The 26799-nt window shown below is 51.0% G+C and overlaps 1 protein-coding gene across 1 annotated transcript in view; it reads right to left on the bottom strand.

The window, feature by feature from the left end:
* Positions 1 to 842: 842 nt before the first annotated feature.
* The window catches only part of MN1 (MN1 proto-oncogene, transcriptional regulator), a 104853-nt gene continuing 78896 nt past the window's right edge, over positions 843 to 26799 (bottom strand). Inside the window, exon 2 of the mRNA XM_068654149.1 lies at positions 843 to 3272. Within this exon, the coding sequence (XP_068510250.1) occupies positions 3085 to 3272 (188 nt within the window). The 3' untranslated portion in view covers positions 843 to 3084. The remainder of the gene's footprint in view (positions 3273 to 26799) is intronic.

The following is a 26799-nucleotide window of genomic DNA, read 5'->3' as shown; positions in this document are numbered from 1 at the left end:
ACACAGGCCATCGTACCCAGCTGGCCACACGGCGTCCACGTGCTGCGTGTCCTCACTGCACGCATCGGCCCTGGGCAGGGGACGCTTGTCACAGCACTGGGGACAGGCTAAATGATAAATAACAACTGCAGGGGAAAGCCTTGGAAAGAGGCGTCTAAACCAGCCCCGCTCCTTCAGAATTGTATCCCCAAACCACACACGGGAGGCTGCCACCATGACCTGTGCCCGTCCCCCCTGGGAGCGCAGCAGGCGATGCTTCCAGCACTACACCTGATGTGAGGACTGCCCTCCAGGGATTGCAGCTCACCCCCTTCCCCCCCCATCCAGAACATCAACCACGTTTTGAGCGCCAGGCTCCGGCCACGTTCGTGCTTGAGGAGCAGGCATAGGTGGGAACACCCCACACCCTGTAAGTGAGGGTGCAGAACAGCAGCTGGCACCGGACCTGGAGCTCCTCTCGTCAAGGGGAGGACAAGGAGTGGTGTAATCTCCACCAGGAAGCCCGGCGGGGCCAGGAGCCCATCCTGGCACAGGGCATGGCTGGGTGCCCCGGGGCAGGGCCACCAGCCTTGCGGCAGATGACAAGTGGTGGCCAAGCTGGGGCCGAGCAGCCAGGGGAGAAGCACGACCTTGCAGTGACATGGGCGCGCCGGCCGGGAACACGAGAGGAGCAGCTGCGCGGTGCTGGCGGGGGGCCGGGGGCACGGGCTGCTGGGGGCCAGCGCGCAGCCGCTCCGAGCCAGCGAGCACGGCCAGCGTGCTGCAAAAACAAAATGCCTTCCCGGGAAAGGGAGGGGAAAAAAAAAAAAAGGCAGCTTCAACCAAGAAACAGCCAGAAGTCATTTTTGTTTTTAAAGCATCTTTATTTTGTTCATTTTGAATTGAATTTTTATGCTTGTTTCACTGAAAACGGACAGACTTTGAAATACCACGTGTTCCCCTCCCCTCTGCCCAGAGAGGGACAATAACCAGGAGGCAGAGGAAGGAAAACAAGTTTCCTTTCATGCCTTTTTTTTTAAATTTTTTTAATACATCCTAAGTGTACTGCCATGCCCACACCCAACTCAACAGAACACGCCCCGCACTGTGGTCCCTGCAGGCACTCACTGCCCTTGCTGTCTCCTCGTGAGCCTCCTGCAGCACAGGACTCACACCAGGGCCCCACTCGGGCCTCACACAGGACCTCAGCAAGCCGTGGCTTCAGCAGGAGCAGAAGGCGGTGGTGGCCTTCAGTCCCATTCTGCAAGGGCTCAAGGGCAGGGCTGCTGACACAGGAAAGCAAGGACTGCTCCACAAAGCCCTCATTCCTGCTGCCTGTCTCCAGGACACGCAGGGAGGAGGTGGCAGCCAGGAGGAATGCCCCCCTCCTGGCCATGCTGACAGAGCTCATTTTGGGATCACCCTGGGATGGAGACTATAGCAGACCACTGCCGTTAAACGCGTGCTTCCTCTTCTAACCTGGACCAACTCTCCTCGTATTTATCCTTGCATCTTCTGTGCTGGTCTGTCAAACAGCATACAGCATCTTCAGTAAAGCTGTAGAGGAAACAAAGTGGCTTTTCTAAGAGGGGATCCTTTCCTTCCTGTTAGCACCCTCCGGGTGCATTCAGCCACGACCTCATGGCTTAAAGGCTGCTCTGAGATCTGACATGGCAGCAGCAAGAAGCACTGCTGATACTCAGATTTAAGCGCACACATTTTGCCTAATGCAGCTGCCAGGTTCTTAAGCACTTGCTTCATTATGAGATCATTCACAGGCAGTCATTACGGAGAGAGAACTGTGTTTGTCCCCCTTGGAAGGACTGGCCCAAACAAGTCAACAAGAGGCAAGCACCAGCGCCCGGCCAGGCGCTGCCTGGCACAGCCTGCGGATGGGTAAACTACTGCTGGGCCGGGGAGAGCTACCTTCACCTCTGGACTAGTCCTAGAACACAACCCAGGGCCACACAGCCTGAGCAGACGTCTTCGGGCAGGCAGCCTTTCCTGCAGTGCCCTCCTTGTTGTCTCCTTCAGCGGGCTGCAAAAACGAAGCCCCCACCTGCGAGCCCCTGGTCCGGTCCTGCTGCAGCTCGGCCCTCGTGCACATGGTGCTCCACCATTTCGGTGACCAACCTCTGAGCGTGAAATGGTGGCAGGCACAGCTGCACCCATCAGTGGCTGCCATCCTGTGCAAACCTACTGATTACATCTCAGTTGTCATGCCACTCAGTGAGAAGCGAAGCTAAATTAGAGCAACTAATTGCACCTCTCTTTGAAACAATCAGGATGACAAATCAGTGGTAATCTCTTCAGTTCTAGAGGAAAGCTATTGCTGCTCACTTACAAGGATTAATCAGCTTTTCATCAGTGTTATTATACCAACTCTGCCTCAGGAAAAGCCCCAAGGCCACGCTGGCTGGGCTCACACCACAGGGACACCAAGGCTTGCAGTTTCTGGCAGAGACGGGAGCACGGCAAGGTTGCTCTCACTCCCAGCCCTTGGCTGTTCTGGCCAGGCTGCGGGCAGGCTGGCAGCTCACGTCAGCCTCCACGCAGCAGGCAGGAGGCCCTGCCTGGCACGTGGCAGGCACTGTACCAAGCCAAGCACCCACGGAGCAGGGGACTGGGCTTCAGGAGCCAAGGCAGCCCCATGCTCAGCACCACTGGCAGCAGGGGAGATGGGTAACAACTACCTTAGAGCCTGAGCGGGTGTGGGAGCAGAGCCCAGGAAGGTTTTTGCTGATGCCGCCACTCCATGTGCACCATTGCTGTGGATAAGGAGAGGGTCCTTGTCTCAGGAAGGGCTGGTCAGCATCTCTGGCCACACTGAAGTTCTGCACTTTGCACCCTTTCTGCAGAGAATGTCTTTGGGAGGCAATTCCTATAAAAGCAACTGGCTGGTGGTGTTTATGCAACTAAATCAGCCTTCCCAATGTGGCACTAGTCCCCAGTATACCCTCTACAAAGATATGTACACCCCACCTCACTCTGTCAGCATGGCCATGGTGCACCTGCCTGTGGGCAAAGGCTGGCTGAAACTCGTGTCCATTCTGCCTCCCCTGGAGCCGGCCGGACCTAGCAGGTGTTTGGGCATCGTGCTCTTGCTTAGGTGCAGGTCAGCGCCGCTGCCAGCGACCCGGCCCAGTGCAGCAGCTCTGAGTGGGAGGCTGCCCAGCTGTGTGCTGGAAGATGATCCTTGGAGTCCAGCAGACAGTCGGCAACAAGGCCAGCATGGTGCTGCTTGGGGACGCTGTCCGAGAGGGCATCCACGTGGCTCTGGGTTGAATCACAACCTGCAAGGGAGGGAGAGCAGACTGGATTAGCAAAACTCAACAGGAGTTACAAATGCCCGGCTAACAGCAGCGGTGCTGTGGCTTCAGACCCAGTGGCTGCAGACAAGCTGATGTTAAGGGGTCCTGGACCATGGCTCTATTGCAGCATCTTCCATGAAAAAAAAAAAGAATCAGACTGCAACCAATTGCTAGGGGACCGTAAAGGGTCCTGAGTCTGTGCTGGGATCCCAATGCATGCATGCCAGTGCACCAGAGCCCACAGCAGTTCAACACAGCTCTCCCACTGTGCACAGTAGTTCTGTGCCAGCTCTGTTAAGTTACAGCATTTAGATTGCACCATAAAAATGCAATGATGCACTTGAGTTGCATAAAGATCTAACTCGTGGAGGAGAAAGGGCTCTTGATGTTTCCCCATGGCAGGCTTTTTAGGGTACATTATGAAAGCTAATACCATGGATGGAGACTGAATGGGAAGGTAAGCAGGCCAGGTGACAGAGCCCTCCAAAAAAGTTAAAATAAAACGACTGAAAAATGTAAAAGAAAATGGAAATCTGCAATAAGTGCCTGCTACCAAAGAAACCTCTAACATGCTCATGTATTGTAAGCATACACTATAAAGCATAATTGTAACTTCACTTTCCCACTGACATGCGTGTGCACATACAAAGCATAACACGAACATAAAATATTGTGGAGAAAATCTATGTCGTCTTCATATATAGATATAGAAAGCATCCAGGCAATTCATTTCTCCTAGTGAATTCAGAGCTATCCTTAAAAACAGAGCTCTCCAACTCATTGTCTTTCATGCCAGAACAATTACAACCAAACCCCCTTCTTCCCCCCTCTCCTCCCCAATACCAAACTCACTCCTACCTGACTTATTAGAATTTGTCTTTCTGCTGCTGGGGTGTTGATGCACAGCTTATTCTGTGGCACATTAAACTGCCCACTAAAGACAGCGTGATAAAGAAGTTGGGTTACAAAGCACTGTATCTGCTCTGCTCCAGATGGATTCTCTGCAGATCCCGTTTGCAGCTTTACTTGGGCCAAGTTAATTAGAAATGCCTGAAAGTCAAAGCATCGTTCTCGCATGCGATCACGGGGAGTTTCCCAGTATATTTTGTAATCAGGGCTCATAAAAACAGTCCTTCCCTCATGTGCTGCTGTTGTTGCCCATAACAAAGACATTTCAGATCAAAGGAAAGGGTTAACCCCCATGCAGTCGCTGCATTGAGTCTTGGAGGTCTGAATGCTGCCAACTCCTGAAAAATGGCCACCAGGCAAGCTGCTGAGAATAATCAGAATAAGATTGGAAGGTGTCCACATCAATCAATCACTTGTTGACAGATGACTGGAAGCCCCCACTGTGACCGTGGACAGCTGACCAACTCTCAGCTTCAGCTGAAGTCTAACATTAGACTGTTTGTTTCGTGTGGGTGGCTTATGCGTTATGACCTTAATAGTCAATCAATCTTGCAATGAGCAGTCTGTCTGGCAGAAACATTAATTATCCATACTATTCATGCATTGAAAAGCTTTATCTTCAAAAACTCAGCATCTCTTAGGGAAGAATAACAGAACAGAGAGCAAGAAAATCAGCCCGGCCTCAGCTCCTGGATGGGAACAGGACAGCGTGGAGAAGCTCCTGGGACTGGTGCAGCCCCAGCCCGACCACAGGCCAGGACCCAGGGCAGCGCTTGGCCTTTGCTTTCATTCTGGTACCTATTCAGAGAGCTCAGAGGCTGCTGCTGGAATCAGTGCCAAGAGGAAGACGAGGGGGAGAGATATAAAAGGACAACAAACACACATCAATTAAACCTTGCAAGCTGTTAGTCACACTAGTTAATAAGTTCTTTCTATCTGTAAAGTGCTCTTGGTGACAAATCCTTTAACTGGCACTCAGAGCGTTATTATGGCTTTCAAGATGCCTCTGCCTTTCATGTGCAGCTTCTTGTACACATGTGAGTGCTCCCCGTCGCGCAGTCTGTTTACACTAGTTGTGAGAAGACATCATCAAAGCAAACTGAAAGCAACACTAAATGCTTGAGAAAAACAGAATTCATTCACTGCTGCCTGCTCTGAAATCGCCTTTCACTTGGTTTAGTGGCAGCCGTCGCCACAGACCGCAGCAGGAGGATACGGGGAGACAGGCTGCTGCAGCTCGGCCCCTCTGCAAGCACCCAGCTCCCGGCACAGAGCAGGGACCAGGCCCCTTCCTGCGGGCTGCGAGGAAAGCAGCCAGGTCTCTGGCAACCAGGAGCGAGCCTCTCATGCCAGAGCTCTGGTGGGCTGCACAGCGGAGCTGGGCTCGGCTGGGGACAAGGCGCAGCCCTGAGCCTGGGGACTGTGCAGCAGCGAGCCCCCCCCGGGATGCAGGGCAGGAGACTCCCTGCCTGCCCTTCTCCATCCCCTGCCGCGGGCACCTTTTGTTCCTGTCCATCAGCCCTGTCCTCACCCCATCGCCACACCCCAGCCATTCCTATGCCACAGGGGGCCTGGAGGATGGCACGGGCTTTGTTCCAAAGAGCTAAAATAAGGGAAAGCATTGAGCAAGGTGAAGGAAGGAGAAGAGGGAACGGCCTCCACACAGGGGTCTGCGGGGCAGTGTGGGGCTGCCAGCACGAAACATCCCAAACTGCTGCAATCTGGAGGAAGCAGCGCAGCTGCTGGAGCCACTTGCACAGGGCAGGATACCAGGTCCTGCCCAGCTCTTGCCTCTCTCCAGCTTTATTAAGCTCTTCAACAGCCACTGCAGGGGAAACCAAGCCAAGACATCAGACAGGTATGGGCCAGGTTACCCACTTGCCATTTCAGAGCAAGGCGCCCCTACAGGGCACAGTCGGGAGCCAGCTGTGGTGTCAGGACACATCCTATTTGCCTGTTGCAGCCAAGCTATGCTGCCCTTCTGCTCCCCTCCTGCCCACAGCCCCAGCTGAACCTTCTCTAGCATGGGGCTGGTCTAACACGGGTCCAGGAGTGGCAGAAGGGCCACGTGTGCAATACCGCACGGTGTGCCCTGCATGCTCCCAGTGCAGGCACAAGCATTCTTCATCAATCCCTCATAGCTGTGGAGCCCAAACATTGAAAACATAACACCACAAGCTAAACATTTGCCCATTCTGCCCAGATATACAATAGAGACATTATTGCATGTGTGCTTTGCATCTCCCCCCATTGCCAAATGCTCTTGCCTCTGACAGCAGAGGAGGCCAAGATTCCCTGGCTGTACATGCCACAGATGGATGGTCCCCAGTGGACATCATGTGGGTACCCCGCAGGACAGGAGGCAGAAGCACAACCAGGGGTAGGGCAGGTTTTTGCTCAGGTGAGGAGCAGTAAGAAGTTGGGTCCAATAGCACCCCACACAGCACAAAACCAGAGTGAGCTCTGGGCAGAGCAATGTGGGATGTGCACCCGTGGATAAATGCACTGGCACAGAGGAGGCTGGGGAGCCCCAGCCCTGACCGCCGTGCCCAGGGCCAGCAGCTGCACAGACAGAACACAGCTCCGTGGGATGCCACAAAGCAAACCATCTTCTGCTCAGTCAAAGTCAAAGCAATTAGACCTCGGCAACGTTAGATTAAAAAAGAGACAGCTAATCAGGGACCGTCCATAATCTTTCACACTCAGGCTGCCAAAGCAGGCCACAATTCAGCAGGCCCTGTCTGGACCGATTATATTTCCTGAAAAATGAACAGTAACTCTTGTGTAGATGCAAGTTATGTTTCTGCAAACTCTCTTCTGCACAAATTAAAGTATTCATCACCTTAATAAACATTAATGGGGAACGGTCATTTATTAAATTCAAAAAGATCCACACCCTCAAAGCAATCATTTCAGATTTGGTATCCAACACACTCACAGCACAAGCTCAGAGCGGCTCCGAGCTGGTGGGTGCTTGATGCCCAGGCGGCCTCGCTCCCCACCGCCGGGCAGCTCTGCTCAGCCCGCAGTCAGAGCTCTCAGGCTGTGTTCAAGCTTCTACATGGAGCATCCACCTCTTCACAGCATGGGGTGCCTCCCGTGGGAGCAGGTCGAGTAACACTACACTAACAGTGAGCACGGCCCCCAGCCTCCCAAAACATGCAGCCTTGCACCTCTGTATTTAACTGCGCTGAACATGCCACAGCCTGCGTGGTGCTGAAGGGTACAGTTCAGTGACGTGCCGCACATGGCATTTGTGTGGCTCCTCACGCAGCTTGCTCCAGGGGCCCTCCTCCACATGCCCCTCCCAAATGCATGACAGTGAGCACGGCTCCGCAGGCACTGCCTGCCCTGGAGCCACACGGGGCTGGTGCAGGACCACTGCCCTGAGCGGAGGAGGGCTCAGAGGCCAGAGGCAGGCCCTGCTCCCCGGCACAGCAAGGCTGCATCTGGGAAAGCCCTGATGGGCCAGCAACCGGCAGGTTACTGCAGAGCCTGCTCCTCCCAAACTGGGCTGGAGAAACCCCTCTTCTCCCCACAGGAATCGCAGGGACTAGGTAAGGGGCCATGCAGCCAAGACGTGGGATTGCAGCAAGAGAATTTGGGAAGGCTCCAGGCTATCAGTTGCATGCGATAATGTTAGATCTCATGCCCCAAAAGATCCTCGGTGCAACCTTGTCTCCTTAAGCTGGCTCAGGGCTTCACTGCTGGTGTCAAGTGGCAACTTTCTGGATTTTGACCTTGCTGGAATTTGCTCCTTGGAGGGGGAAACCAGTCCATAAAGTTCCCATTAGTATAAAAGCAGATGTAAGCACTTTGTTGGCAGAGTTCAGCAGCAGGGAAGCCTGCAGTTGATCAGTTCTGCCTCACTGGTCACTGCAGTCAACAGGAATTACTACAGAGGATTTCTGTGCCCCTTCTCCTAAAGCCCACCCCTCTCCAAAAAAAAGATTTAAAGAAACCAGCCAAGCTCAGGCACCACTCCAATATAATGCAATAAATCTGTGTGATTCATGCAGAGGAGAGCTGCACCCCATCCAGGAACAGCCAGCAGGAGAGCAGCACAATTTTGTTTATTGTATGAAACAAATCTAACCATGGGGACTGGATGCTACTTAATAGAAGGCTCAAGCAGCTCTGGGAGGTGTTTATGCTGAGTGATTCCAAGTACAATCAAGGTATGTGTGGGTAGGAGCTAGGGCTGACATGTAGTACTGCCTTTTCACAGGAGAGCAAAAAGCTTACCCTCCTGGACTTTCCATAGCTCGTTAACATCATCTTCCCCTTTTCAAGGGCATTTTGGACACAAGGGCGGCAGCCAGGCACAGTGCTCAGCCCAGCTCACCCTCCTGGGCTAAGCACAGCTCCGTGCTGGCCCATCAGCCCCAACAGGCACTGTGCTGGGCTTGCAGGACCTCAGCACAGAGCTGACGAGAGGAGGCAAGAGAAAAAGAAGAGAAGACAACAGCATATAACGGCACGCTCTCACTGATGTGCTGCGTGGTGCCTCCCATACAGGCCCATTGCCCACCAGCAGAGGACAGGGCTCAGCTCCCTGCCTGCCGGCAGCAGCAGGGCACACACTGCAGCTGCAGCTCCAGAGCTGTTGCTACCATCTCCATCCACATTATACTGAAAATCAGCACCAACTGACCTGGTTCCAACTAGTTTTGCTTTATGATTAACACTCTCTGGGCCCCTATTCACTCTGTTATTCTCACCAAATTAAAGAGCAGTCCCGGATCCTTGTTAGATTTGCTCACACTTGAGCGGTGTCATGTGGTCAGTAGCCCATGGCAATACACTAAATTAAAGACCTAATGCAGAATCCACCTACAAGCCTGACAACTAATGAATCGAAGGCTCCAGGCCCCAGAGGACCTGCACTGGGATGAAGCCACTCCACACAGAGCTGGAGCCTGAGTACAGTCCCTGGGCTGTCATTCAGACGTAAAGAGTTGATTAATTTTATTCACCACAGGACACGCAAACAGCATCTCCTTCAGCCGGCCGCTGGACAGCCGGGCAGCACAGCTCCCGCACCCCGGCTCCCATTATCACGCACGGTAGGAGCAGCGAAACGCTCCCCGCTTGGTTTCAATTAACAGCACTCAAGTCCTGTGCATGGAAAAACAGCCCCTCTGCTTCCTGATGAACAGAGCACCTCTGCCTGCCCCCAACGAGACGCACGCTGCCATCCGCCCGGCACCGCGCCAACACCGGCCTCATCTTGGCCGTCCCCGCAGGGTACGCTGCCTGCAGCGCCGCTCCTCCTCCAGCCCCGTGGGCCTGAGGGCACCAAAACACCGCACCATGCAGCCATCCCACATCCATCCCCACCCTACGGGCTGGTTCTGCTGCCCATGGGCATCCCTGAGCGCCGGCAGGAGAGGATGAGACCCAACAGCTCTCACGTGGGCTCACCAAGGCCCTCTCCCTCCCTCACAGCAGCAGCCAGGCGAGTGCTGGATGTAAACACTGGGGCTGAAGCAGCAGCCATCAATTTTGCTCTGAAACATTTCAGGTTCGAGCTCTACTCTGGAAAGGTTCAGCCTGTTGTATCAGACAGCTTCAGCCCTGCAAAGGTCAGGGCTGTTTTGGTAAGGAAATGTTTGCTGAAACCCGTCCCCTCCCCCACATTCCTCACACGCTCACACTGCTCCAGCCTAAAGAAATGGAAAAAATACCAAAATGCGGTGTTCCTCTTCACAGAAAGCATGCCTGCATCCGAAGGTCACAAAAGTCAAAAGAGCCGCACAGCCATCCAGTGATGTGGTGCACACAGAGCTGCTTTTAGCATTAGTGTTTGTTTGGTTTTGTTTGTTTGTTTTTTGACTTCTCTCACACCAAACTTGAGTAGGTCTCTCTCCCAGTAAACAGCCAGGTGAGCCCAGTACAAAACCAGTGGTGAAGAACAGCTCAAGCTCCCAGCCAGCCCCTTGCTGCCCCTCGAACACTGGCAGCCTGGCAGTCGCTGCTCCTCCAGCCAAGCATCTTGGGGCTGCCAGGTGTTGGGGAAACCCAAACCCAGATGCCCAGAGAGCAGACCCACCACAAGCTACATAAGACAACAGTTAGAATATCTGCCCAGAGAGCACCCGTCTCGAGAGGGGAGTGGATGGGAGGCAGCAGCAGCAGCCAAGCAGCAGCCAGCACCGTGCTGCAGCTCCACCAGGCGCTGCCAACTCCAGCACGGGAGCACAGGCACAGGGTCTGCAAGGGTGGATGTTCAAGTCCAACCTGGTTTGGATGCTTGAACTGTTTTAAATGCTTACACTGCATGTAAAACACCTCTGAGGATCCAGGTCTCACCAAACACAGCCCTCAGCCCTGCCGTGCACTGCAGGCACTGGCACCTGTAATGGCAAGTGGCCTTCTGGACGCCAGCGCTGCTGGAGCCCCACTGCCTGCCAAAGGGGTGCTAGCCAGCCTCAGCTGGACACAGACCTCTCCTCACGGCTACCAGCCGAGCTCCCAAAGAGGCCAACACTATTTTACAACAGGCAGCTCTACTGAGTGTTTCTCATTGACAAAAGTAGCTATTTATATGACACTTATAAATGTGTGTACACAATGGACTCAGGAAAGCTCTATGTCTAAATACTGTCAACACTGACAACATTTTTATTATACCAGTAAATAATTTGTTTTGTTGCTGCTTAATTGAGAATCAATACACTTCCTATGTTTAATTACATTCCCTCTTTCAGAACGGTTGGGATCGGTTGGTCTTTTTTATCCCTACAGAGATTAGGGACTTTGTGTTTAGGATGCAGAGAGCACAGAGACTGCCCATAGGAGAGAACAGCCCCATTAAAGAAACGGGCATAGTTAGCAGGATCATCATTAGCTATAAACAATCCTCAAGAAGAAAGGTCACAAGCACACTTACCCTTTCCGATCTGTAAACAACCAATTATTCAGCTCATCAAACAAAATAATGCACAAGTATTTACATGTGTGGTGTTTGTGCATGCAAGTGTGCGTGATCAGGTGCAGCTGTCATTGCTGCTAGAAGCCCCATGTTGGGACATCTCTGCATGCAAAATCTGGACGGGGTAGCCCAGCACACAGGCGACAGATGAGCCCCCCTCCTCTGGCTGCAAAGCCCCCACATCACGGGAAGACAGCTGGCCAACCGATGCAGCAAAACCAGCTACCGTATCAAAGTCAGTGCTTGCTGGCAGACCGCAGCACCATGGCTCTGTCTGGGGGCAGGGACTCACATCCGAGCAGCGTGCAAATGGACTGGATATAAATAATAATACCCTGCGCTGTCTCAGAGACAGCTGTGTGGTAACTCTTGCAATTACTTGCTTGTAAATGGCAACCTTTACATGTGCTTGACTCGTGACATCTTTACGCGCTCCGTCTCCAGAGAGCTCCTGGGGCACAGCTTGGAGGAGCAGCCTCCCACAGGGCCCCCGCAGTGCTCCCACCCTGGCCAGAGCTGGGCTGGGCAGGACACTGCTGTGCAGAAGGCTCTCACCTCGCCCAGCTGCGATGTGGGGCAGAGGCTCTGCACTTGCCCCAGGTGCCCCAGCTCCCCGGGGAGCCCACCCGAACCTCCCGCCCTGGAGATGGTGACCGACAGCCAGGCACACGCTGCCACAGCCACCACCAAGGGATTTGCCTGGGATTTGCTCATGGACCTAAATCTGACTCCTCATCTCCAAAGTATGCATGCACATCTTTGGCACAAGGAGAAAAGCAACACACTCCTCCTCCTTGGCTGCCTCAGCACATGATACAAAAAAGCAGGCACCTGAAAACCTGCACAGCTCTATGGACACGGCACAGAACAGAGAGCAGGCTCCACGGGACACCTCCAGAATCCTGTAACAGCAGCGGGCTCTGCAGACGTGTGGCTTGGTCACCCAACAGCAGGTACACAGCGATGGAGCTCAGAGCTAGGATCAGACACCATAAACTGGAGAGGCAGAAGGCTGGGAAGCCCTGTGCTGTGCTTCATCATCACCTCAGCTCCCAGCTGCGCAGAAGCATGGAGTCAGGCTGCAAGCTTCCTTCTCCTCTCTATTACTGGCAATCAATTCATTCCCAGTGTGCGAGGAGGGGGGCAAGGAGAAGCACTTCAGGCTGAAACACACTTATTTGATGCTGGTGCACAACCTACCAGACCAACATTTCTCCATCTGGATAAAGCGTGATCACTTCTGTAAAGCAATCTTTTGGCCCCAGTGCTCAAACTGCATTTTGGCATTATTTTTTTTCCTAGACAGACTTCAATCTCATTAATTTTAAGACACTCTAAACTCTCTTTAGCTGTCTCTAACATAATTCTCCTAACTTAAGATACACTAGATAGAAGTAGCCAATCCCATTCATAATTGTATATATGGCCAGCAATTCAAATTCACTTCCCCTGATTTAATGTCCTATTTGTATTCTATCAATAAATGAAGTTCTCAGGACCATACTTAAATGGAAGGAGCACTATGCTCTGATAGCCAAAGCCAGCAAAAAAAATTCATCACCAAACCAAAATGCCTTGTAGTATATGATTCCTTGACTTATTGTTCTCTCCTCTTCACTGCACTTGAATATTAAATGTTGTATTAATAGCTCACTCTTAATTATCCATGAGTAATGTACTACAACCAGGAAATTAATGGAGGGAAGCACCACAAAAATGGAAAAAAAAAATCTAACTATCCATGATACATTTTCAAACAGCTTGTGAAAGAAAGGGAGGCACACACACGGCTTTGAACACAACCAGATAAAAGACCAGCTGCTGGGGAGGGACCCACCGTTGAACCCTGCGTGAGTGTGACTCCACACCCCAGGAGAGTTGCTGACCGTGGGAAGGAGACTAAGAAGGGGTCTGATAAGGATGATATATAAAATCAGACGTGGCCTAGAGAAGGGAGAGCAGGAGCTACCATTTCTCTGTCCTGAAGCCAAAGGAGGAAGAGACGATGAGTGAAGCCCAAGTGAGAAATTCTGAACTGCTAAGCAAGGCTTTTCCATAAACATGTAATTCAGCTCAGGACTTTGCTGCAGAAAGGTGCTGAGATCCAAACTTGAGAAGACTCATAAAGGACAGGATGTTTTTATGGGTAACGTGAGTTCTCAGAACTAAACGCTACAGCTAACAGACACCACACCCCTCGCCATCACAGTTTAACATGCTCCCTGAGGGCACAGGAGGATGCCTTGTCTCCACTGGGACGTCGTTCCCCTCCCCAGCCCTGGGCCCCAGCCCTCACAGAGGCTGGACCCCATGGGACAGATCCTTGGCCCTCCTTGGTTTCCAGGTTTCACCAGAGCACACATCCCGTGGGCAGGTGGAGGTGGAGAGCAGAAAGGTCCGAGGGTGGGAGCACCCGGCCCTTCCCATCCACCAGCAGGACACAGCACAAAACGTGGACGATTCGAAAAGACGACCCAGCTGCTGATCAGCCAGTGCATGGCTCGTGATGCTTCATGCCACAAACATCACAGTGCAAAGGGAAACGCCTCAGACAGCTGTGAAGAGGGCTTCGCTGAGCAGAAGACATGGGCTGCTATTCCCCTTTGCAGCAAAAATGCAGCCAAGCCTAGGTGCCAGCAGCCTCCTGCAGCAAGCACAGCATCACTGCTCCTGCTGCAGGCTCTGCCAAGCCTGTGGCGACAGTGCAGCAGCTCCTGCCACGTCATTTTGAGACCATGACCCTGCGCAGGCTGGCGTGCTCTGAACCTGGGGATGCTGGTTGGAGTTAGCCCACGTAAATCCCGCATTAGGTGCCAGCTGCTGATGCAAGCCTCAAATCAACTCACTCATGCTTGGAAATTGAGCCCTGTGAGAGACGTCATCACTGAAATATACACACAGCATGGGCTGAATATATCATCACTCTCAATGTATTGATCTACTTTGAGTGTATTTGGCTCCATAGGTCAAAATATGCCTGTACCATCAGCTGTACATCATGCAGAAGGTAATACACCTATTCTTCTTCCACCATCACCACAACCTCAATTCACAAAGCATTTCAGGATATGTGGAGGCAGAACCAGAGCTTTTTAAAGTGCACTTTTGCTGATAATGCTGCAAGAGTAATAGGTACCACAAGGACAGCAAGAGAGCCAGAAGACAGACAGATTGACCCCCAAGCAGCTAAATTCTCAGACAGCTGAGAACAGTCTTAGTGGGCTGTGATGCAGCCTCGCAAGACCAGATAGTAATGAAGAAGAAAGAGGAAGTAATATTCCTTTAACTCCATCCCTAGAAATATTGCCCAGGGGATGGAAACATTGCAGAAGTTGCATGTACCCCAGTGCGAAGCACGGGAATCAAAGCTGCAGTACTCTGATCTGCTCCGAACTTTGTAAAGCTAATTTATTGAATTGTTCAGCACAGGGAAGGGAATTAGTTACTTTGTCTCTTACTCAATAAAGGCATTAAAAAATTAACAGGCCATTACTGAGTTTTCTTTGCATTTTCTGCCTATTACAGTGTTATTTAATGACTCAGGGCTCAGCTCTGAACTTTGCATGCATCAGCCTCAAGTTTTCTCCTTCAAAGAGAGCTGGCATGGGCAGCCCCGCCGCAGGGCCAGGCACCCACTGCCGGCACGGTTCGCAGGGAGGACACCGGTGCGTGGAGGCGAAGAGACGTGCAGCAGGTCCCTGCCGGTCACCTCAAGAGCAGTGTGGCTCCGGAGAGTCCCTCTGCCACAACACCTTCTGCAGACAGCACGGGCTGAACCACCCCGCAACAGGCTGCATGGTCCTGCACCCAAACGTGCACCATGGCACCTGGACAGCATGTGCTGCCGCATGTCCCAGCGAAAGGCTGTGCCACAAAGCCACAACACAGCACCTCTGCCACAGAGTACTGGGATGCCGTGGGACAGCGCCAGCACGACTTCTGCAAGGCAGCCACAGGCAGCTGCAGGCACGGTGACCGCAGCATCCGCCTCCACGGGTGCAGTCCCGGAGCTGCTCCAAAAGAGTGAAACGGTGAAGTGCCTAATTAAGTATGTGCCTCCTATTGCCAGAGCTCTGCAGCAGCCATGAATTATGCAGCGACTCACTTACATGTCAGCAGGATCACAATATTGATGAGTTATCCCGTGTGTAATCTGATAAAAACCAAGATAAACTCAGCAAAAATTGAGTGTAATATGATCCTTTCCTTTCAATAAACAATTTCCAGCACAGCGTTCGGATCGTCTCCACTGCACTCCTCTCTCCCTGGGCTCCCTTGTCACCTTAGGCAGCCTAACACAACGGCTCCTCAATATGGCCTAATACCGGAATGAATAAACAGCCAAGCTGGCTGCATTAACCTACAAGCTGTGAGACAGTGCTGGGTGTCTGTTAAACACTACCTGGGGGATATTTTCATGCCATATGGAATTAGAGGCTAGTGCTTTCAATAATGCCGGTGCATTCCACAAGGTCTGCTTTTTGGCATTTAGATTAATGCTGGAGACAGGGAGGAAGAAGTTGCCATGTCTCACACTGACTCCCTCTTCTCCGTCTGAACAAATGACGGATGGCAGAGTGCAACTCCCACTTGGAAATGCTTTCCAACACTCATTCAGACCCCAGGTCCTGACTCTGGCTTCCATAACAAGCTGACTGCTTTATAATCCTAGCCCAGATGCTTTCACTACCCTGGGAAAAGTAACTCAGGCTCCCTTCTTTTGTCAAAATGCATCTTTACAAGAAATACCTTCTGGACCAGAGAAGATATTTGACTCCTCAGGCCATGTCTGGCCATCAGACCATGCAACATGAGTAAAAGACTGAGGGCTCTGAGACGAGGACTCTTCTGCTTGCTCCAGCACTTCCTCGGTGTTGGTACATCGTGGGACGCTGCTCCCGCACATGCTGGACCAGGGGGACTTCCAAGCCCTCCCAGGGAAGGCACTACCCATCTGCATCAGTGTTCCCTGTCTCTGAGAAAGCCAAGCCCACTCCTCTTTAAAACAAACAAAGCCACTAACACATTGAAATCGTTTTCCTCATTTTGGGGACATTCATCTCACTATCCTCAGCATATTCTCTTCCACAGTGCCCTCATACTGCCAGCTACAGGAACATAACGAAGCAACTACTTCATTAACAAGAAACAGAAACAATGGGTAAAATATGGTCAAGGAGGTTCGCATTGCTGCTCAGGAAATGGTGACCAGCATGGGAATACCGAGTGGCAAAGCAAGTGCTAGCAGTAAACGAGGGACTTGAGAGCTTCACGTGCACCATGTGAGGGCTGGGAATGGACAAGGAAAGCCCACCACCAGCCGGCACTGGCAGGTGCTGAGAAGAAAGATGATTGCAAATAGGCTTGCCCAGCCTTCTCCTGAGGGGCACTCCCTGCAGAGCACAATAGCAAAGCTTCAAAAAGCTTTGCATTGTTATTTTTCTTATAAAATAGTATTTAAAATAAAATTCTGGATTTGAAATAAGACAAAAACAGGAAAGCAGAAAGACAAGTCAAAGAACCGCGCTGGTAAGACAAATGAAAGACAGGAAGAAGGGGATCTTCCTAAGGTAACAAGGCAACCACAGGAAAAAAAAAAAAAAAAAAAAAAAAAAAAAAGGACAGGAAACCTTGATGACTGCCAAATGCAAAAGCTCCAGTATCAGAGCAAGCATCCAGCTTGCAGCCCTGCTGCTCTCATCTCCAAACCTCTCTCCCAGCATGCGGAGGGCATTGTCAGGGTGAAGCCCTGCCTGGAACACCTCTGGCAGCACAGGGCGGACATCCCTGGCAGCCAGCACCACGCACAACTGACCCTGGTCTCTCCGTGCCCAAAATTCGCCTTGGTTCAGCATGTTGTGTTACGGGAGGGGGCTGGATCCAGCTGGGTCCTCCTCACCCCAGGGCAGCTCTCCCTTTGTGCCTGGTGGCTCTGGCCCAGCAGGCGTGGAGAACCGCGGCACGGCACAGAGGGGCTGAGGGTGACCCGGCGCTGCCGCAGGGGTCCCTCAGCCCCACTGATAAGCCTGCTGGGAGAGACAAAGGGTGCTGCCTGCAGACGCTTCGTTCCACAGTTGTGTGTCAGTCTGTGAGAGAAGGAGGAAATTTTCACAGTTTTACTGCTTTTCAAATATTTTAATGCAAGCCATTTGGTGTAATATTTTTTAAAAATTGATACCAGCGTGAGCTACATGTGCATTAACAAACGTCTCTATATTAGTATAAATACAAGAAGCAGAAAAGCACAGTCTGACTCCTAATCCATATGGTTATTCCAAATAGATTGCATGGACTTAAACTTTGGCTTATTAGACTGGATCTTACATGTGGAAAGAATTAAAATGTTGGATTTACAGTGCAGGCTAATCAGAACATGTTTAACTTATGATGCCCCAAAAGACCCAGAAGGTCAAAACTCCCAGACACCTGGGAGCAGAATCTGATTCTGCTCGCACTGGTGTAAACTGGACAGAACCAGCAGCATGATGCTGGCTTCACCGTGGTGTAAGCTAGGGCAGGATCTGACCTCCAGCACTCAAATGCAAGCAAGCTGCAAAAAGGAAATACCTCATTTCCCACTGACTAGTCCATACAAGCTCAGAGACAATAGGGCCAAGTGTACGCTGTCGGCAGCATTCCCATATAGGAGGGCTGGCTAGCATTTGGGTTGCTTTGCTGTGAGTCTTCGTATCTGAAAAAGCCATCAGCATGCCTGTTTCTTCACTTAGAATAAAAGGTCACTTCAGGGCTTTTCAGGATTTTTTTTGTTTTGTTTTTCCTCCTCCAAACAAAAGAATAATCTTGATTTTTATTTTATTTTTTAAAATACTCTGCCCTGAGATCACAGAAGCTGTTAAAAGCGAAGGATGATATCACTGTTAATGAAGCCAGAACTCAGGGGAAGCTGGGTATACGTTATTTACTTCTGCTAATTCATTTCTAGACAAAGCTAGACCCATCTCTGGTGCTTTAATACATACATTTCCACCAGCACAGATGTAAGGATACTGGACTCCCCCACCAAAGAGTCTCTCTTGCAACAGCCTGAGCCTCACTCCCTTTGTTTTTGCATAGATTTATTCCACTGATGTTGTTTCCATGTGAGTCAGTTGCCTTTTTATTACTTCTCTACAACTTTCTCCAAAGTTGTCGGATTTCAGAACTTGGAGTGATGACAAAAGAATACACTGATTCACCCACTTCCACACTGCTCTGTCTGCTCCTGCTGTCTGACATCTCCCTACAGGTATCATTTCATACGTTGCCTCCAGGTTAGTTGTTTCTCTGTTTTGTTTTTTTTTTTTCCCTATGAAAGCTAAATAGCTTGATTATGAGCACTCCGCTTTAGCTTCAAATTGGCTCCCTTCCAAAACCTACCTTTGCTTCATCCTTTTACATGTAAGGAAATTGTTTATTACCAGCTTGAACAAACAGGCGCGCTGTTAAAATGCCTCAGCAAGGCTGTCCTAAAACTGCGGGGCCTTCATGAGGAGATATTAGCAACTGATGTGAAAAAATCCATTTTAGCAACCTGTCTGCACACACACATCACTCGGGCTGAGAGGCAGCGAGGAAACATTCCATGCAGCGGGTCAGTGTCTTCAGTTGGTACAGAAGCATGTAACAGTTTGGCTCAGAGGAGCTGCTCCACTGGTAGCAGCGGTATCTCCACTACAGCTCAACAGAACACAACTTCTGAAGAGAAAAGAGGAATCAGAAAACAGAGCTTTCTCTATGAACCTCTTATTCTGGAGCTTTGGAAATCTGCACAAAGCTGCTGAGTCTGGGAGCACTGGGCTCTGCCACATGAGGTTATTTTCATCATTCTACTTATAAAAAAAATAAGACGTGGTTGCTAGTCTCTGGCATTGCTTTGCTACAGGAAAAAATGCAGACTCTCTGCAGAAGTATCACTGTGGAAATCTTTTAAAAACTGTGTATTTCTTTTCCTTACTCTGACCGAATTGAAGCAAAACCGATCTGTCAGACCGTCTGAAAAGAACGAGAGAATTTGAGAAATAACAACTTCCAGTGATATCAGAGTTCACTACCCACATGTACCTTAACGGCACAACTCTGATTTCAGTGCAAAGTGTCCTTTTTTCATTGCCGCACCTGATTACGGCAGAAAACTGTTTGAAACAACACAGAGTGAAGGAAATCTCTCGCAGGAAAGCCCTGTCTGGCCAAGCCTCAGCTAGGACACCGTGTGTGCTGCGAAGTCAGTAGCACACGGGACAGATAAACCTACAAAGGAAGCAGAGCCAGAGCAGTGCCCAGCTGAATCGCAACGGGAACAACCCTGCTTCTTCCCACAGGTTGCAACACTCCGGCACGCACCCCATGAGCATCAGCTCCAGAAGCTGCATGTGTAGATCTGCCCACAGCTACAGGAGACACCTCAGCACGGGCAGGGAGGCCAGCATCCACACAAGCCCTGCAAAGGAGACATGGACAGGCGCAGCCCAGTGCACAGGCAGCCTCGGGGGCACGAATCCTTCCACACAACCACCTCTCTGCTTTGCTGGCTTCCCTGGCTCAACCCCTGCCAGCCCAGACGAAGCCCACCACCAGCCCCCTGGGCAGAGCCGCCGGTCCCCGCGCTGCCCTGTGCCCGCTGGCAGCGGCAGTGCCAGAAGCGGTGACGCACACGCCAGCACGGCTCCGTCCCACCACCAACACAGCGGGTGGCATCGTTAATCAACGACGCTCCCTCTCCTGGAGGGTCACTCAAGGCCTGCACAGAGGCGGGAGAGGAGAGGATTTTAACAGCATCGCAGACCCTTTAATGATTACGTCAAGCGGCGAGTCATTTATTAGTCTCCTTAACTGCCAGCAAACATCAGCTGCGAAAGACCAGAGCACGGCGTTTAATGGCTCCGTGCATCTCCGGTGCCAGGACGTGAGCAGCATGCCAAGGGGTGGCCGACACACCAGCAGCCCCGAGCCTGGTGCCCATTCTGCAGCTACAAGAGGAAACACCTTACTTTGCTGAAGGCAACATCAGATTTGGCTGTCAAAAGAGGCAATGAAATTTGAAAAAGGCTGCAAAGGAATAACCATGCTTAAGCCATTTACATCAGTACTGAAAAAAGTTCCACAAAAACACATATTAGGAAACACCCTGCACAAACTGAGGCCCAACAGCCTCTTCCTCTCTCCAACCTCTCATTACTGAACACTGGAGAAAGACAAGGAGCGTGTTCACCTTTTGTATTTCAAGGAAATGATTAAACTGGGATCAGCTTTTCATCTTTCCCACAAAAAAGTGCTCTGTCATCTTGTGCCCATTCACCTACACGAAGACAAAATGACATCTCTGGCTAAAGGCCGACGGTTCTGCACCTCCTTGTCACTTTTAACAAGAAAATAATCCTGCAGAAACACTTGAAAAACAAATCGGTGTTGACACTCCTCATCTGCTAGGTACATTTTATGAAAGGAAAGAAATACTGCATTAGCGTTTGACCTCCTCACCTTTTTGACATTGGAAAAAAATAAAGACAGAGGCTCTCAAAAAAGCTGATGCTGGAATAACAAAATAATGAGAGCAGGCAGGCATTTCGAGGGCTGCAGCCCCCCTGTGACGCAGCTGGGCCTGGATGAGGCACCCCGATGGCCACGCGAGGCGGGGGCACACAGAGGGCCCTGATACGCGGCCGAGGGCTCCACGGCCCCCACCAGCCAGCCCGCCTGTAGGAGCTGCTGCCCAGAGATGTGCAGGAGTCACACCAGCCCAAAAAGGAGCACTCAGGATGGCTCCAAAGAGATTTCCAATCCTGGAGATTACCCAGGCTCTGAACGAGGGGCCGCAGTCCCTCCCTGCCACCCAGCTGGGTCTCAGTGCCAGGCTTCACCTCCTCCCACGCTCCTGCTCCACCCTCCGTGGTGTTACCCGGCTGCGCAGCACCGCGAGGCTGCTTGCACTCCCCGGAGGAGGCTGCGCTCTGTCCTGCTCTCCACGCTCATAAAAGACCCAGCGTGCTTCAAGCTTCTGATTTCCACAGCTTGCGGACAGGAACAAGGAGGCTTCCCCGCTTCCCACTGCCAGCTGCTGCCTTCTGTCTGGCCATGGTGGCTTTCACCAAGTCACACCAACCCCACTGCTCTTCCTCTGTGCAGAGGTTATCAAGAAATAAAACAATGGTTTATCTTCTGAACAGTCAGATGCTTTCTTCATGAACATGCTGCCAGCACAAGGCAGGCTTGCACTTTGGACACGGCTCAGATGACCTTCCATGTGTTCAGGCACCAGATGGTCTCACTGCTTCCCCAGTTTGGCTGGGTAGTTCTGCTACTGCCACGACAGGCACAAGTCCTTGCCTGTAGGAGGTGGGGGCACTCCGAGGAACTCGCAGAAATATTTTCCCACCGGTAGCTGTCGGCCTGAGCTAATGCAACATGACACATATCTCACTATGAACAATGCACTGACATTCAAAGCCTGTTTGCCATGTTCCAAATCGTGCCATTGTCACTGGAGTGTGATCAGAGGCAGTAGGATACATTTCCCCTCTGAGCTTGTTTCAAGCACCCCTTTGAGATGCCAGTGCTGTGGAAGACCTGGCATTCCCTCTGCAAGACAGCTTTGTAAAAGGTAGTGTGGTGCCCATGGTAATGTCAGTTGGAAACAGGAGGGCAGGGGGCAAGGCAGCGCTGCCTGAACAAGGAGACTCCTGCAAAGCCGCTCTTCACTCGCGTACAGGCACAATGGCTGTGTCACATCTTGCAAAGGACCGGGCTCCCACCACATCTGCCTTCATTCCTGGGAAGCGGCTGCTAAATGCAGGAGCAGGAATCAACCACTTGTGCCAAGCATCCTCAGCTTAAAGACAACCCTTCCACTGCATAACAGCTCTCACGGCCACCACTGCCGTGCTGCCAGAGCACCGGCACGCACCATGTTGCTTGGTGCTGATGAGTCACCATTACTCATGTTTCCTACCCACCTGCACCACGGCCCCTCCGCCTCATTTACAGCACGCGCTCAAGCTGCTCGGCACGCAGGGGAAGCAGGCGAGGCAGCGAGCCCACTGACACTTGCTGCTTCACAAGCTCCATGCTGTTGGCAAAAGGCCTGTCCTGCCAGAGCAGGTTTCGTGGAGAAGTGTCTGCAGTCCAGACAAGCCCCAGTGAGGCTGTTATGAAGCCCAGGCTCATAACAGCCAAATGGTGGGGAGCGTGCTGAGCCCCGAAGGAGGCACAGGAACCACAGTCGCTGCACCAACAACAGGGTGAGCAGGGCAGCAGCAGTGCACAGCAACGGGCACTGCAGGTGGTGGGCAATCCTAATTTGTCTGAGGGATTTATTTTTTTTTTTATTTTTTTGTAGCTGATAAGTTGCACTCACAGCACGCTGGTAGGTCTGAGAGTGTGAGGTGCAGGAGTGTGATCTCAGGTCATTTTATTGTTTACTACCATGTGCTGGACAGAATGTGTTTATATATTACAACAGGTCTATGTAAAGAAAGTGCATAAATAAAGCATGAGGCGTCTATAAACAGAAATGTGCTTAGTTCACCTGAAAGCCCTGATTATCTGTAGTCCTATGCCATCACGTCAGTGGCAGGTCACTGAGCAGGAACGAGGTGAGGGACACATGACCCAAAGCATAAACCAGAAGTACAGGAGTGCAGGAGCTGCTAGCAGGCAAGCTGGCCATCACTGAGCCCTGTACAATTTGCTACCACCTAGCTCTGATTTTGCAAAGCTGGCAAAGCAGCAGCCAGAAGACACACCACCCTGCTGCAATCATTTGTACTCCTGACGTTCAAGCCAGCCTGCAGGCCTGGTGCAGGGTGTCTCAGCAGGCAGGAGAGCTCTCCCACACGGCAAAAGGCTTCTCAGAGCAGTCCTGGCCGGGCCTGTACCCCAGGTCTCTGGCACAATGCAAGCACGGTTTTCAAAGGGGGCAGAGACACCTTGAATGCTAGCCTGTGTGTTGGCTTACGAAGGGGAGTTGTAGCTCTGAATGGCCAGTCGTTGTTCATCCCTAACATCAGCATCTGCAGTACCTGGAAACCTGACACAAAACCCCTCTGCCTCCAGGTGTTAACAGTTATTATTTATAATCTTTCCAAACTGAAAAACGAAAAAAAAACAACCCACAGAGCCAGCACTGTCCTAACGCCCAGCTGAAAGCAGGTGTGCAGTAAAGCAGATGGGAAGTCCCTAGGACTTATCCCCTCCAGGCTGCAAGGGAGGGAATGTTCGACAGAAAACGCTGCTTCAATGCTGAAATCCCCAAATCTGCCTGCACCCTGGTTATACAACAGCCTTACACAACGTGGCATTTTAGCAGATTACATAAGAAGGGCTGGGCACACCTCGAAACCCCAGAGCCAGCGTGCGTGCTGGAACAGCGAACCCTCAGCTCGCAAACCCGTTCCCCCACCAGGCCGCTGCCCAGCCCCGCGGCCGTGCCCTGCGGGAAGAAGGCACACGGAGCCCGCAGGGCGCAGCTGGGTGCCCGGAGGCAGCGCTCCCAGCGCCTGTGGAGCGGGGGCCAGCATGGTGAGCTCCAGGTGCCAGGTCCCCCAGGAGGGTGAGGCCATGCCTGAGGTGCCCCTGAGCACCTCTCCTCCATCTGCAGGGCCCCACCACTGCACGGGACTGGGGCAGGCATGTGCTGTGTGAGGGGTGCGAGAGGAGCTGGGAAATGAACCCCTGGGCCTGGCTGCGGGGTGCCCACCAAGCAGCACAGCCCCAAAGGGCCTGCTACTGTGCTGCCGTCCTCAGGAGGCGTGGGCCTGGAGCCCACTCCCCGGCAAGGCTTCACGTGCTCGTGTGGCACAGGTCAGCCCCCCAGCAGCCACAGCTCAGCCGGTAGAGAGCACAATAACCTGTCCTGGTGAGCATCTGTGCAGCTCCTGATGCTCATCTACAACATCCCACAGTCACTGTGCACCACCTTCCTTCTCTTACAAATGAGGTCTCCTTCTTCCTGTTTTCAAATAAATATTTCCAGAAACGCGAACAGGAAGAAGCTGAGCAGTTACATAGCCAACAGAAACATGTGGGAGATTCAGGCAGCAGAAGTTCACAGCTTAAAGGATACCTGCACAGGATTTAAAGGAGTCAGGTACGTGCACAGGTGAGGGAGAGGTAGAACGAGCCTGCCACCACCTCACTCTGATGAACAGCATGGACTAATAATGCAGCTCATGTTATCGAGTCTCTGAAATGGCCCTTCTTTATCCCAGACTCAGGCTCTATCCCACATGTAATAAAAGATAAACATTTCCCAACTTGCCAAGTACTCTTTTTAACTGATAATCATTTCCTGAAGTTGCTGATGTTGATTCCACCTTTAGTAAGTTTCTGCCTAATAGAACTCAGCAAATACCAGCACCACATACCAAAACACATCCCCAGTCCCAGGGCTGGGAGCTTCTTCTCGCTGGACAAAAATAAATAAATAAATAAAAATGCTTCAATTCCTAGAGAATTTAACGTTATTTTTGTTAGAAAATAGCTGGAAGGGTGAGCAGTGGTTTGACGTAATCTGTAAATTTCAGTCTCTGTTACAGAAGACAGCGCTGTGTTCACCAGCAATTTATAATTTCTACTCCGAGCTGCTACAAAAATCAGAAGCACTGAAAGGTGCTGCTATACAAGAGGTTTGAAATTCTAGTCTCTGTTTCAACAAAATCCATTCAGCACATCCCAATATGTCAAAAAACAAGTATCTACCACACCACACAGCACATATACAGGGGAGGCTGCTGGAAGGATGAGAATTGAGCTTCTCCACCGGTGCTAAACTCTGTTTTCTGCAACTCAGTGAGATGCCTGCAGCCCGAGCAAGGATTTACAACAGGGGTAGGCTTTTGAGCCCCTTCACTCCTGAAGGAAGTGCAAAGAAATAAAAGGGCAATTGCATTAGTCAGTCACCAGAAGTTCAGAGTTTCTGCTTGGTTTCAGATGATGGTAGGTACAAAAATTGCTTAGCTGCTTGACTGCAGCCAGTGGTATCTGCACGAGGCAGGAAGGAGTCCCCTTTCCAATGTGCTACACGCACCACATATGGTTTAATAATTGAGCAACCACACAGAAACATTACAGAAATATGTTGTTTCCTGGTAACCACCAAGAGAAGCTTCAGGTAATTATGATAAGGTTTTTACCCCCAGCTCTCCCTTCTCCCCGACATGCCGGGCAGGTACCAGCACATAGCAGTGACTCACCCTGGGCTTTGCTCTGCTCCAGGAACTTTTTCGGCTGTGCTCAGGGTGGGTAGAAAGAAACAAACACCTGGAGGTTGGCAGCATACCTGTGGAGGTCTTCCCTCTGTCTTCTGGACTGACATGAGCACAGCTGCATTGCTAGTGAAAACTCCCCCCCCCATATCACATTTGTCTTTTTCCCAGCTGTAAGGCACTGGCAGACCACTCCCTTTTCCTTGCAACACCATTAACCAAAGGCTGCAACTCAGACTAAGACTGATCATCGAAAACCACTGCTAATGCCCTCCCTTCAGCTTCCTTGTGCCACCCTCCACACTGCTCCTGGTGAGTGTACAGCTTCAGCCACATCGCTATGCCTCATTTAATTCTTCTCTCACATAACAACTTCAAGAAGGCCGCTGCAAACTGTTTCAACAAAAGTACTGTAGCCAAATCCAGCTCCTGTTAGCCTCATTTCCTATTCCCCCCCAAATATAAATTTTATACTTGAAACTTGTAAAGTTATCTGAAAATAATGATAACTGACAGATGCTGGGTTAAATAGGCCACAGTTTTTCCCTCGGGCCTAATTTAGACCAGATATCAAAATGATATAAAATATCATTGCTTGCCTTCACTCCATCAGGACATCTGCAGACAGACCAATATTAACTCTTTCCTAGGACGGTTTTGTTTGCACCATCATCTTAGAAGAAAAAGCATGTTTTATCTGACCTCCTCCTGCTCTAAAACTCAAACTTTAGTGGAGTTCAAGTGCTCCTCAGCAAAGACACTGAAGGTAGGAGCTTAGCTTAGCACCAGGTATTGAGGAAGACATGCAGATCTGAATCTTCAAAGATAACCAAGCACCCTCTAACAACACTGTTGAGTTGAGATACTCAGTGTTTGGTGGGCTGGGAGCCAAAGAATAGCCAATGGCAGGAATGACACGGAGCTGTAGAAAGGTTTCAAAATAATAAAATAAGTAAGGGGAAAATGGGATATTTTACATCCCTTTTCAAGACAGATGTTTGATCATTATGCTTTCTGAAAGCAAACACCTCAATTAGCAATTCTGGAGCTATCCCAGCTTGCATCACTATGCTTCAGGAGTGGGCACTCGTTTCAGGTAGCTAACACCTTATGTTCCACTATCCAAGTTTTAGTTTTATTCCTTCACTATGCATTGGATTCAAAAGCACGCTGGTTGTAAGCTGATGCTGGACACGTGGCAGTCTGGCAGCCTTAAGACAGAACCCAGAACTGCTCTGTTCTTATCAGCAAAGAGCTGACGCTCATATGTCTGGTGGGTTTCCTTTCAACTTATTAGAATTAGACACCTAAAAGCTGTCTTCAGAAATGGGTAGATAGCCTGCCTCTCTCTTTAATTTGGAGTTCATACCATTGCCTTTAACTAACACCTGGTTTGAAGTTAACCAGGAAGAGGCCACAAGAAAACAAAAAAACAAATCAACCAACCAAAAAACAAACAAACAAAAAA

Source organism: Anas acuta, chromosome 17 (genome assembly GCF_963932015.1).
Source record: "Anas acuta chromosome 17, bAnaAcu1.1, whole genome shotgun sequence".
NCBI lineage: Eukaryota > Metazoa > Chordata > Aves > Anseriformes > Anatidae > Anas > Anas acuta.
The sequence above is the reverse complement of the archived record's forward strand: the minus strand, read 5'-3'. Positions and strand labels throughout refer to the sequence as shown.